This window comes from Leopardus geoffroyi, chromosome D1 (genome assembly GCF_018350155.1).
Source record: "Leopardus geoffroyi isolate Oge1 chromosome D1, O.geoffroyi_Oge1_pat1.0, whole genome shotgun sequence".
Taxonomy (NCBI): domain Eukaryota; kingdom Metazoa; phylum Chordata; class Mammalia; order Carnivora; family Felidae; genus Leopardus; species Leopardus geoffroyi.
Genome location: NC_059329.1, coordinates 53,694,985 through 53,709,181, shown reverse-complemented (window position 1 = coordinate 53,709,181; position 14,197 = coordinate 53,694,985). Strand labels below are relative to the sequence as shown.

Sequence of the window (14,197 nt, the reverse complement as noted above, 5' to 3'; positions counted from 1 at the left end):
TACACATCTTCTTGGGTTTCATTTAATAGGCTTACACTTTCAGTTCATTCTTAGCTTTAAAAAGTATCTAAATGTGTAATTTCTAGGCTTGAATAATATTCCTATTATATGAAGTATTACTTTTAGATTTTCTCAGCCTAATTTAATTTCACAATGTGTGACCATTTATCTATCACGCTTTGACATAACAGAATTGTAATTTTAAAAACTTAAATGTGAATTACACATTTACATATAAATTGCAAATAGTCAAAAGCAAAAAGCAAACAATGAAATACAACTTCATACCCTCTGGGTATGGCTATGTTTAAGAAACAAAAAAATAAAAACAGAAGGGCAATAATAAGGGTTGGCAAAGATGTGGAGAAACTGGAACCCCATGCATTGTGGGTCGTAACGTACGATGGTGCAGTCACTTTGGAAAATGGTTTGGCAGCTTCTCAAAATATTAAACACAGGGTTACCATATGACTCAGCAATTCCACCCGAGAGACATGAAATCATATGTTCATCGAAATGTTTTCACAAATGTTCATAGTAGCATTATTCATAACAGCCAGAAGGTAGAAACAACCCAAATACCAAACAACTGCCAAATGGATAAACATAATGTTGTACATCTACACAACAGTATACTAGTTGAATGTGAAAGGGAATGAAGTACCGATAAATGCTACAGCATGAATGAACTTCAAAAACTTCGTGCTAAGTGAAAAAAAGCCAGAAATGTTATATGATTCCATTTATATGAAATGTTCCCCAAAAGACAAATCTATAGAGAGCAGTTTAGTCGTTCCCTAAAGCTGGGGGTGGGAATGCGAAGGGACTGCTAATGGGTACCAGGTTTCACTTTGGGGTGATGAAAAGGCCTAAAATTAGATTGTAGTAACTGATGGCTGCACAATCTGGTGAATATACTAAAAACCATGGAACTGTATGTTTTAAGTGGGCAAATTTTATGGTATGTAGACTATATCTCAATAAAGTTCTTTTAAAAATCTGCTCCATCTTTTCATTCCTATAGCTATCCAAGTTTATTTTCTATCATTTACCAATATGAACCTTCTAATTTGTCCACCCAGAGTCCAAGGAAAACCCCACACTCAATTACTTGACTCTGCTCACAGTGTTCCCCTATGAGGAATATTCTCCCTAGGTTACACTCAAGTCACAAATTCATTTTGAAGATTTTCCTGACCAAGTCAATCCTCATGGGCCTAATTTTCCTCTAGATTCCATGCCACTTGTAATTGGTAACACTGTAACCTCAAATACATACACAAAGCAGTTTCATCTTAAGAGAATGAACAGCTAATTTTTGTCATAATCTCTAATTCTTGGCTTTAATCTCTTTTACCTTCTCAGGGACAAGCTAGCATCTTGAACACAGGTGGTACAAATGTCTGGTGAATAACATACACATGCCTTTGAATGCAACTTCCTCCATATGTGTTCAGTAGTACCAAAACCTTAACAAATATCCAAAGTCTTCAAGCAGGAAACAGAAGTGAAGAAAAAGGAACTAAAATGCTGGGACATGCTATCACTTCTCAAGAGTGTATTAGAGAAGCATGCGTTCCTATAGTGCATTTCAAGGTGGCCATTTACTATTGTCCTCAAACTTGGGTGTGGACTAGGCATCCTTAACTTTAAATAGTTACTAACACTTCATTGTTGTCACAGTAAAAAAGAGCACTATAAAGAGAAGGAAGAATTTAAATATGCAACTCTACTTCCTCCTAACAGTGGGGTGCCAAGATTCAAACCCCAGTGCCTTTACATGCAGTCGGAGGAAATTAACACAATGACCCTTGGAATTAGTACTGAACAGAGGTGTGTGAGGCGGGAATAAGAAGGAGCACTGCTTTCAAAGGACAGAGGGGCAGCAGGGGCAGAAGACAAGTCTTAAACACCAAACTTCTAAAAGCAACAAAGACAGCAGGTCATAGCAGAGAAGCCACCAATTGCTGAAACCTGATCTAAAGCCTGACTGCAGGAGCCTACAAAATTTCAGAGCATTTCTTTCTGGTATCCTGTATAGGCAAGACTAATGCCACTATATGAAATTCTTTAGCCTGGCCCTGAAATGACACAAACACTGAACACTTCTCATTTGTTTAGCTTCAGAAATATCTATCTTTCCCTTCTCCTGTATTTATACTTATCTGGTAGCTTGCCTTATATTGTTTAAAAGCCAAAACACACAGACTGTAATCATTCACACTTGCTTATGGGATTTCCCTGGTAGCAAAGCAGTTATCTTCAAATGTATCATTATTTCAGTTTATTACAGATTTTTTTTTTACTTGTTTAATTTGGGTCTCTTTAATAATTACCTTCTTATTTGTAAAAACTCCTTTAAATTATACCTTTCTTTCCCTGTCATTTGGTTTTTAATATTCGGTTGCTTAGAATAAGGGACTATGACATGTAGTTAAGGTGGGTAACTCTTCTTCACTTCAGTATTTAGAAGACTATTAAGGTGCGGAGAAAATACACAACATAAATGCTTAAAGAGAATGTTTTTCATAATGTAGGTATTGTTCTTTTATCATTTGCTACCTTTTTTGAACTCATATTTATAGATGCTAACACTACCAGTTTAAATGTTCAATGAAGAATTTTTATTTTGTGTTTTTGCAAAAACTATCAAGATTTCTTCAAACTATGTATGAATATAGACAGCATTTGATTATCATTTTGAATAATGCCTTCAACACATCAGGACAACTTCTCCCAGTGAATACTTTGTTCAATAATAAGAGAGAGCACCATTATCAAGAGTCAGGATGTTCAGAACTAGAGCAGAACAATTATATACAGGTCTTGCCATTTAATGGAATCACCCAGATGTATAAATAAGAATTCTGACTTCTTAGAGATAAAGAAATCACTGAATAAATGAAAGAAATACAAAAAGCACCACTTATCAACATAATTTCTCTTTGTGTATTATTGTATTACTGGCCAATGATTTTAAACAGGCTGTGAAATTGGTAAATGAATGACTTTCAACTGCATACAAGTAAAAAAAAAAAACAAAAAAAACCTGGTAACTTTCAAATAATGTGCAACAAGGGCAAGCTGACAATGCCTGGCATATACCAGGAGCTCAAAAAATTACTGCTGAACAAAGAATTAAAATTGGAGCATTCATGGGGTACCTGGGTGGCTTAGTTATTAGTTAAGCGTCCAACTTCGGCTCAGGTCATGATCTCCCACTTCGTGGGTTTGAGTCCTGCGTCTGGCTCTGTGCTGACAGTGCAGAGCCTGTTTGGGATTCCCCCTTTCTGCCCCTTCCTCCCCCGATTCGTGCTTTCTCTATCACTCAAAATAAATGAATAAACTCTAAAAGATAATAAAAAAAAATCAGAGGCTTCATGAAGTATACACGAGGTATACATTTCTTATGAAAACATGTTTTTAAAAGACTTTGGAGAAGAAAATATCCACATGTATACTTTCTTATTTTATCTTTTAAAATATGACTCATATCCAAAAATATTAACTAGGGCTTAACATGCACAAAAGGGATCTTAAAATCTTTATTAATCTCTTCAGGGTTTTCTAGTTCACCAATTCACAGTTGTAGAAGGAAAGCAAATGAAGTACTAAATTAAAGACCCATTCCTTTGAGTCACAATGCAAGTAAGATAGCCAGCAGGACAGGAAATCAGAGAGGTTTGAATTTTCTATGTATGTTTTTTAAGGATTACTACTGACAACATTTCAGGTTCTAGTCATGGTCTATCCATACAACTCTTATTAAATTTAAAGCAAACCCTCAAAAGAACAATATTGAAGAGCAACCTATCCTTCAAGATGAGAAGCACAACTTACTTCCACTTGGAACAGTTCTCCAGCCCCTTCACAGTCATTGGATGTGATTATTGGAGTATGAATATGGACAAAGCCACTGTCCTGGAAAAAAAGAAAACCCACTTTTTTTCAGTACGTGTGTACATGAAACAACTCTATTATACTATTAAAAGAGCACTAAGAGATTGCCATATCAAATCCCTAACCCCCCAAATGTAACTATTGAGATATCAAGCTGAGGGTTCCACTGTACACAGCAGCACAAAGAATTTTAAATCAAAAACTGACTTAGACATTACCTAATCCAGTATCACTTCAAAACAGCATCAGAAACTGAGGCCCAGAGAGATTTAATGAAAAATTCACATATCTAGTCAGTGGCAGAGAGAGCCAGGAGTGGAACCTAGGCCTGCAGGGTCTCTCTGGTGCTGTTTTTTCTTCCCACTTCTCTAGCACACTAGTAGTGATTTAACATACACACACACACTTAAGGCTAATGCATAATAATGCTGCCTGTATTGCTAAGGGACTACAAATGATCAATATGAAGTGCAGCTATTTTGGAATGAGACCTCTAATTGTCACAAACCACCAAAAAGGAGAAAAATTAAAGTTGGCAAATAGGGACTGGAGAAATACATAGCAAAAAAGGCAGAAACGATTTTTAGGAAGTCTGTCATTAAATTGATGGCACAGCACACTGCACATGGCACAGGCATTGCACTTCCTTTCCCTCAAAGATTCTGAGCAGCAAATCCATCCATTACTGAGGCGCCAATTGCAATTCTTCCGCTCCAACGTCTGAACTATTTCCATTAGTGAACCACAAAAGCTGTTTGCTAGTTGGATTGAAATAACCCAGCAACTTCAAGGTTATGCTTCTTTCATTTTGACTATGGATGTAGGCAAAAGGTTACATTCCGTGTAAATGTTGCAGGTGGGCGTGGAGGTAGCACAAGTGAACATATGCTGCAGAGGCAGAATAGTACGTGTTTCACACAAAAATTTGGGTCTTGAAATCAATACAATAAATTCATACATACACATTTAATCTCTGCCAAATTCTGTGTATCACTGGTGTAATGTAAAATGTCTCTAGCGCATCACACTAGGGGCCTCCCAAATTTGCCCCTTCCTTTCTAAACAAGGTTGAATTCAAGTATCCTTGCTATGATACAAAGTGCCCAGTTAACTTGTCTTAGGATGTAGAATGATTAAATAAATATTCACACTATAAATTAGGAGTCTCAGAAAATATTCAAATAGGTACTTAAACTGGGAGCCATGTGCCTAGAGGTGCCACACAAAGCACATTATAGACAATGAATGAAATATAATCAATAACATTACTGCATAAAATTTCTATCTCCTAGGAACGAAGAATTATGGACATGAATCATTTATTCCACACGAATGGAGGCCACTATGAGCAGGAGTGCAGTAAACAAAGAAAGGAAGTGAAAAATCCAAAGGAAACGAGGGTGGTGAGAGGGAGGGGGGAGGGAGGAGAAAATTTAACGGCTAAATGTAATTGCCAAAGTTAGAACTGGTCAATTGCCACAAGAAACAAAACTGCAAATCTTATGAAAATAACCATATGGGTTTTTTTTTTTTTAATCACTCAAGTTGTGGGAATTATTCTTAATACTCAATTAACACTAAACCTTTCAAAAGGTGTCACCAGCTTTTTAAGTCTAATACTGCTAGAAGGCTTATATCAAAGTGTATAACATTACCACCAAAAGCTATGAAGAGAGGCCAAAGGAAAAATAACAAAGCACTGAGAACAAAATCCAAAACAGAGAAAGTAGATAGGGAAGTTGAAAAATGAAAAGGAAGAAAAATAATAAGGAGTCAGAGGAGTACTGTCTGCCTCCACCAGGGTAAGAGTTGTCAAGTATTTATCCCATCCTGCACAAGGGGGTTCCTAACTAGAGATAGGAAGGCCAGAGAAGGGGCCAAAAATAAAAGCACGCACTTACCCAATTTTTCTGATTCCACACACCACCTCTAAATATCTAAATATTTTTGATAGATACACATTCTAGAACCAGATATTTTATATGGCACTGAGTATCTAAAAATTACAAAATTCACATACTAAGGCCCTTGCATATCAAACACTCACAGACTGTATTTATCTTTCACATTCACACAAAGTGTCATTATTTAATTACAATCAACAACAAAAAATGACAAAAACTGTCAGCCACTGGCAACCAAAAATGACAGCAAGAAGACAAAAAAAAAAACTTCTATAAAAAGCAGTCACAAGAACTCGAAGACACAGTAGTCTGGGGTCATTCAACAGAGGGGCAAAGAATACACTCTGGCAGGCTTTTAAGGCATATCCGTCTAGAGGAGGGAAAAATCTGATACTCAAAGGAAGAACCTTGACTCATCAAGAAAGGACAAACTCTTTAATGGCTCAATTTAGGAAGCAAGGAAGTATGTAACACACTTAAGGATAACCTCCACTGGAAATTGGAAAAAAAAGATAGTACCTAAAGAGATAATCCTGTTATTTGAGAAACTTAGCTCTTCTAAATAAATGGTTCCTTGAGGTTTCTCCATACCCAAGTTTTGGTGCACAGCAAATGTGTCAATTTTATGCACAAACCAAGTCATACACAAAACACGTTTGATCACTTGAACAAACAACTGAATTTCTAGGGTGCCTGGGTGGTTCAGTCAGTTAAGCTCCTGACTCTTGGTTTCAGCTCAGGTCATGATCTCGTGGTTGGTGAGTTCAAGCCCTGCATCCAGCTCTGCACTGACAGCATGGAGCCTGCTTGGGATTCTCTCTCTCTCCCTCCCATGCACGTGTGTTCTCAAATAAATAAACTTAAAAAAATTAACTTTCTAATCTAAAAATATTAGGAAAAAACAGAAACTAAAATAGTCCCTTTTAAGTTAAGATACTTTAAGTTATGAAATTTTTACTTAGAAACTAAAACATAGAGTTTTAAGTCTCAACATCTTTTAGGATGCCTAAAGTAGTGAATTATAGTCCAAAGTACTAAATAACATATAAGTATTATTTAATGTGCCTTAGTACTCTGTGATTTCAATCCAATCCCAACTGTTCCACATACAAGTGGGTAACATTATAGAATTATCAGAATTATATTTTCCAAGGCTTCATAATTAAAAAGTGAATTTATAACACTCAAAATTACCTACCTTTATAACTATAACGAATAGTGCTAAAATTCATTATTTACTTTGTTTTTTTTATTTCAAATGTTACTTTGTTTTTTTTATTTCAAAATTTCCCAGTTTATTTTTAAGTTGTTTACATATTTATAGAAGCCTCAAGTAGGAAGTATATACAGAAAGTAGGTAAAGCTCACAAGTCAGTGGACTGCCAATACCACCACCTAGTGGCTAGAAATCTATAAAACCTTCAGTATTGAAGCAGGGTGGCTTTATCCACAGTTTAAAGCCATATGGGGGAAAAAAACATTTTTAGATCTGAACAAATTTTGTTTGTGTGGTTCAAGCACTACTAAAAAGCCATATGGAAGTTGCACTGAAAGTTTATGGAGCATATGGAAATGCACCCTTTCAAACTATAATGGGATGATATAGTATAATGTGATTATTTTTGTTTATTCAAAACTATATGCTTTCAACGTTTATTTATTTTTGGGACAGAGAGAGACAGAGCATGAACAGGGGAGGGGCAGAGAGAGAGGGAGACACAGAATCGGAAACAGGCTCCAGGCTCTGAGCCATCAGCCCAGAGCCCGACGCGGGGCTCGAACTCACGGACCGCGAGATCGTGACCTGGCTGAAGTCGGACGCTTAACCGACTGCACCACCCAGGCGCCCCAAAACTATATGCTTTAAAGCCATGATGCTCTTTAGCTGTTTCACCAGAAATTTGCTCTAAAGGAACTTTTCAAAGAGCAAGAACTCTCATGGTAAACTACGGTTGGGCTGGCCCTGCATGAATTTGGATGCAGTCCAAAGAAGGGGTATGATGTTAGACAATCTCTGCAGATGAAGTGGACCTGGAGAACTGGCATAGGAAGAGCTCCAGAACCACTCAGAATAACACTGAACCTCATGTGCCAGGCCATTCCTTGCCTTTGGGGTCCTCTCATCCACATGTGGGGAGGAACCCTTCACCTCATCAACTTACCAACTATATTCCACTGTGGCTTTCCTGGGTAGGGGGAAATGGCTGACAAGCAAAGCTAAAAACGACAAAATACCTTTAGTTGTACATCAATCTACTTGATTAATACCAATAACTTAGGGCGCCTGGGTGGCTCGGTCAGTTAAGCGTCCGATGTCGGCTCAGGTCATGATCTTGGGCTTTATGAGTTCGAGTCCCACGTCGGGTTCTGTACTAACAGCTCAGAGCCTGAAGCCTGCTTCAGATTTGGTGTCTCCCTCTCTCTCTCTGTACCCCCCCTGCTTGCGCTCAGTCTGTCTCTCTCTCAAAAATAAATAAAAACATTAAAAATATATATATAAAGAAAAAAATACCAATAAGTTTCAAATCAGTGCTTACTATGTATAAAATATGCCTATGACCAAGATGGAGAAACAGGGACCAAATTTACCCTCCCCCTTGAAACAACCAAAAAAACCCACCAAAAACAAAAATAAAGCCCCCACAAACAAACTACATGAAAGGCTGGTTTTTAAGATGATGGATTCAGACAACAAAAGACAGTGATCCCTGAGACACGAAACAAACTTAGCAAATCCTATCAGTAGCCCTGCTTACCACCTTGAGATTATCCAGGCCATAGCAGGAAGAGGGGGAGAAATAAAGTGGAGCCCAGGAGACCTCTTGAGTTGAGGAAACAGAGCTGAGAGTGTGAAGGGACAAAAGTGGCTAGAATTCATAGGACAGAGTATCAGAGAGGTGAGAGCAGCACAGAGAACTCCAAGGATGTACAGAGGGTCACTCTAGAGTGTCAGGTAGAGGGATGACGGACACATCCATGTGGGGAAACTGTCAAAGGCCAAGGAAAGAACCATCCAGAAAGATTAGAGGAAACAGTGCCTGGTGCTCACATGTGGCTGGTTAATTAGCCCTAGACTGAGCAGTGTTCCAGACCCATTTACCAAATCATAAAAGACCCAATAGGATCAAACAGTTTTCAAGTAGCTTAACCACACACCAGAACAAAATTTAAGAAGCTTTATAAATATCCAACATGGTAAAATTCACAATGTCTGGCATCTAACCAAAGATTAGCAGGTATGCCAAGAGGCAAGAAATCATAAACTGTAATGAAGAGACTAATGAATCAATCAAAGCTGACTCATAACTGACAGACATGTTAGAATTAGGCCATAAAATAGATATCAAATAGCTACTAAAAACATAAATTTTTTTTTTTTTTCAACGTTTATTTATTTTTGGGACAGAGAGAGACAGAGCATGAACGGGGGAGGGGCAGAGAGAGAGGGAGACACAGAATCGGAAACAGGCTCCAGGCTCTGAGCCATCAGCCCAGAGCCTGACGCGGGGCTCGAACTCCCGGACCGCGAGATCGTGACCTGGCTGAAGTCGGACGCTTAACCGACTGCGCCACCCAGGCGCCCCAAATATTTTTAATTAAAACCGTATTGTGGGGGCACCTAGGTGGCTCATTCAGTTGAGCATCTGATTCTTGACTTCAGCTCAGGTCATGATCCCAGGATCATGGGATAGAGCCCTGTGTCGGGCTCGGTGCTGAGTGTGGAGCCTGCTTAAGATTCTCTTTCTCTCTCCCTCTGCCCCTCTCCCCTGCCCGTGCCCTCTCTCTCTCTCTCTCTGTCTCAAAAATAAAAAATAAATTAAAAGAAGAAAGTAAATGTAAAATAAAAATTAATGTATGTTTAAAAAATGCATAAAACTGCCCTGTATATTTTTTTTTTAATTTTTTTTTTATGTTTATTTTTGAGAGACAAAGAGACAGAGCATGAGTGGGGGAGGAGCGGAGAGAGAGGGAGACACAGAATCCAAAGCAGGGTCCCGGCTCTGAGCTATCAGCACAGAGCCCGACACAGGGCTCGAACCCACACTGTGAGATCATGACCTGAGCCGAAGTCGGACACTCAACCGACTGAGCCACCCAGGCGCCCCTGCCCTGCATATATTTTAAAAGTTAAAGAGACATGCAATGTATTTTTTCCAAAAGGCCCAAATCAAACATAGAGATATGAAACCTACAATGTGAGATGAAAAATGCACTGGATTGGAGTAACAACAAATTAGTCATTGTAAAAGGAAAGATCAGGAAGCTAGAAGGGCAGACACTACCTTCCAAAAAAAAAAACACACAGGGAAAAAGAAATTTAAAAAAAAAGAAAAGAACGTCACTGAGCTATGGAAGTATCAAGTGGCCTAATATATGGACAACAGAAGTCTCCAAAGGCAGGAAGTAACATAAAAAATATTTGAAGAAATAATGGATGGAAAACTTAATGAAAATTAAAACCCATAGATCCAAGAAATTCAACAAGGTCTAAACACAAGGAACAAAGAAAACTGCGTCTGGCACGTCATAATCTAACTGCTTAAAACCAGTGATAAAGAGAAATTTTTAAATCAAAGAAAAAAAGTACCACACAAGTAAAGGGTGCTTGGAATAAACATTGTAACTAACAAAACTTTCAGGATAACACTCCAGGGTTACAATCATTCAATTTCTCCACAAGAAAGAACAGCTAGGAAGAAAAAAGAAAAAGAGTAGCTAGAAGCACACCAGGCACCTCACCTTAAAGAAAGAATGAATAGCAGCTGTGGCTTCACTGCGAATCCTCAGTATGGAACCCAGAGCATTAGTCCTGCACCTGAGGTGGGGATACTGTCTCAGATACTCCAGAGGATGCCTCTCTTTATATTTAAAAGGAAAAGCCTGCCAATAAATGGAAAAAACAAATTGAAAGCTAAGGCATATGTTCTATAAAATCAGTTTCCAGAACATTTGTTAAATCGTAATGCTTTGTAACAAAATTAAAAGCTTTCTTTCTCTATTTCTTAATATAAGTGAACATGGTCCAATTAACTACAAGTTAATTGAATGGTGAGGTAGGAATCAGAGATGTGGTTTTGAATCCAGCTCTACTACTTATTAGACATGGAACCTTGGGCAAAATTAGTATTGCTGAGTCTAATCTGTTATTTATCAAATTTCTATCCATTAGCTTATATCAGTCACCACTTACAAATAGAGAGATTAGGATATAATTATGCAAAAACAGTCCACTGTTTGGCACATAGAAGTTCAGAATATTGTAGATATTAAAGATTGTTTTCTACAGCTGTGTACACACAGCTGGTATTCAATTTTAAAATCACCCAAACATCTTGAAAGCCCACCATCATTTATAATCAATTGGCACTGTTTTTCACTGTTTATCAACAAGTCTAAGAACATAAGGGAGGGTCAACAGCCTTCTGTCACTAGCAGAGTAGTGTATATTTCAAAAATTTCAAATTATGACTCTATGTAGAAATATTCCACCCTGTGAACATTCATGTTACAAGATTTAGAAGATAAAAACAAATTGTTCTAAAGTTGTTCTAAAGAACAAAACCAAAGTTTCAATAAAAAAGATAGCAGAGAAACTATTTTAAATAAAAAAGTCAAACTGGTAGCTTATTACGTATAGTCTTATCTATTTCTTTTAGTGCACATGCTGATTTATTTCATAATAGAATTAAGCACCATACCTACTGAAGTCAAAATATGACCACATTAATAGGTGTCTGGGGACTGCCTAGGGACCAGAATTCCCTAATGTCTGAATACTTACAAAATGACACTGCAATTAAGAGGAAGAGAAGGTGAGTGACAACCACAGAAGCCAAGAGAGAACGGCTTAAAAAGAGTAACACACATGACGCATTTTAATAATCATACACCCCTCTAAAAAAAGCAAAAACAAAAATGGTTACCATCTCCATTCCTCTCTGAATTCCAAATTATTTTTCACAGTCTACTTTTCAGAAACCTTAAAACCTGATTCCTGATTTTACATGTCAATTAGTATTTATTAGTATTATTAGAATTTCTTGGAAAACTATTCAGAAGGACATTTTTCAAAAAGGTGCCCATTTTCTTATTTCCTTATATTTATTTTCCTCCAATTATCCAAAAAAAATAAAAACAAATTAAAATGATGCAATTTCCCTATATTTCCTTGTGTTTTGTTCATCAAATACTTGGAAGACAAGTATAGCAAAACTACAGAGGAGTCAAATGGCTAGTACACAAATTCCAGCTGTGGCACGAGTCAGCAATATAACCTTGGGCAAGCCATGTCTCCTGCCTGGGCCTCATTTTCTCCAATTTCAGAAGATGGATTGCCAACCTATAATTTTATTCTCTCTAACCTCTTTATCAGGTGATGAATAAAAGCTACTAACAAGGAGTCTTGCAAAAACAGAAAAAATTCTGTTGGGACTGTACTTACCATGCTTGGGCTGAGCAAACATATCTTAATGCAGGATTTCTTATCTTTCTTCAGCCCAAGCATGGTAAGTACTGTCCGATAGAATTTTCTGTGATAAGTTCCGTACCCACACTATCCAATATGGTAGCCAGCAGCTGCATGTGAAATGTATCTAATGTCACTGAGGAACTGATTTTATTACTTGATTTAATATTAAATTAATTAATACTAAACAACTACAGGTAGCTAGTGGCTACTATATTGGGACAACACAGTTCTAGATCCTGTAAAAGTCATTTCTAGGCAGGGCTTTCCTTAGAACACGTTCTCCCCAGCACTGAAGTTAACTGGGCATGCTTCTAAAAGTGGCAAGTTTCAATTATGACAGGTGTCCAAAGAGATGTATAGATTAATACTTTGCTTTCAGTCATAAAATTCAGCCATTTACATACTGTTTGCTATGTTCTCTACATTCCTCAAGCTCCATAGCCTGTTTCAATTATCTGGGAAGTCACAACTGAAACATGTTCTAAGTGCCACCTTCCCAATAATCACACTTAAAACAGATTGCTGTTTTAAATTTTTTTTTTTTTTTCAACGTTTATTTATTTTTGGGACAGAGAGAGACAGAGCATGAACGGGGGAGGGGCAGAGAGAGAGGGAGACACAGAATCGGAAACAGGCTCCAGGCTCTGAGCCATCAGCCCAGAGCCCGACGCGGGGCTCGAACTCACGGACCGCGAGATCGTGACCTGGCTGAAGCCGGACGCCTAACCGACTGCGCCACCCAGGCGCCCCTCAGATTGCTGTTTTAAATTAAGCCTAAATAGTCTCCATAGAAGTATCACGAAGCATACCTTGGCATCACAATTTCCAACAATTTCAATTTTTTCTGCCTTCAGTTCCACATTCTGCTTTTTGGATGGACTTTTCACCAGCTGCCCTTGAACTTCCACAGAACTCCCAAAAGCCAGTTCTCTATAGTAACAAAAAACAGCATAAACAAGATATCATTATACAGAACGTTCATTTTAACACAAAACTTGCTATCAGAACATTACAGTATTTAATGATAGAGGTTTCACCCTTAAATGGGCAGCAAATAATTAAGAGAGACTGAAGCAAAGGATAAGTAGGGAACATTATTATGTGAAAATGTTAAAAAAAGAAAGGTCTGGGAGAGCCTGGGTGGCTCAGTCAGTTAGTTCAGCATCTGACTCTTGATTTCAGCTTAGGTCATGTTCTCGCTTGTGGGATTGAGCCCAGCGTCGGGCTCCATGCTAATACCACAAAGCCTGCTTGGGATTCTCTCTCTCTCCCTTTCTCTGTCCCTCCCCCACTTGCACTGTCTTTCTCTCTCTCAAAATAAAAACACAAGCTTTAAAAAAAATAAAAAAGAGGGGTGCCTGGGTGGCGCAGTCGGTTAAGCGTCCGACTTCAGCCAGGTCAGGATCTCGCGGTCTGTGAGTTCGAGCCCCGCGTCGGGCTCTGGGCTGATGGCTCAGAGCCTGGAGCCTGTTTCCGATTCTGTGTCTCCCTCTCTCTCTGCCCCTCCCCCGTTCATGCTCTGTCTCTCTCTGTCCCAAAAATAAATAAACGTTGAAAAAAATTAAAAAAAATAAAAAATAAAAAATAAATAAAAAAGAAAGGCCTGAGCTTGAAGGATCTTGATTCCAAGTATTTGGACTTAGCCTTAAAGCTTTGAAAAGCAGGTTTGTTTAGAAAGATCACTCTGGGGTGCCTAAGGGACTCAGTTGGTTGAGCATCCAACTTTGGCTCAGGTCATGATCTCATGGTTCGTGAGTTCAAGCCCCACATCAGGCTTGCTGCTGTCAGTGTAGAGCCCACTTCAGACCCATTGTCTCCCTCTCTGTCTCAAAAATAAACATTAAAAAAATATGTGAACATTGGATTAGGGAAAAGGGGAGCAAAGGAGATGAAAAAAAGATTCTTTTGTTAAAAAAAAAAAACT

General features: G+C 38.1%; 1 protein-coding gene across 7 annotated transcripts in view; it reads right to left on the bottom strand.

Moving 5' to 3' along the window:
• The window catches only part of NARS2 (asparaginyl-tRNA synthetase 2, mitochondrial), a 135,069-nt gene that overhangs the window by 116,694 nt on the left and 4,178 nt on the right, over window positions 1–14,197 (bottom strand). For 3 of the 7 annotated variants that reach the window (XM_045483848.1, XM_045483844.1, XM_045483843.1), the window contains exons 3-5: window positions 13,083–13,203; window positions 10,545–10,685; window positions 3,841–3,921 (exon numbers count right to left, since the gene is read on the bottom strand). In XM_045483848.1, the coding sequence (XP_045339804.1) occupies window positions 3,841–3,921; window positions 10,545–10,685; window positions 13,083–13,203 (343 nt within the window). Of the gene's footprint in view, window positions 1–3,840; window positions 3,922–10,544; window positions 10,686–13,082; window positions 13,204–14,197 lie in introns of those variants that run through there. The other 4 variants (XM_045483847.1, XM_045483845.1, XM_045483850.1 and 1 more) reach the window with 2 other exon arrangements.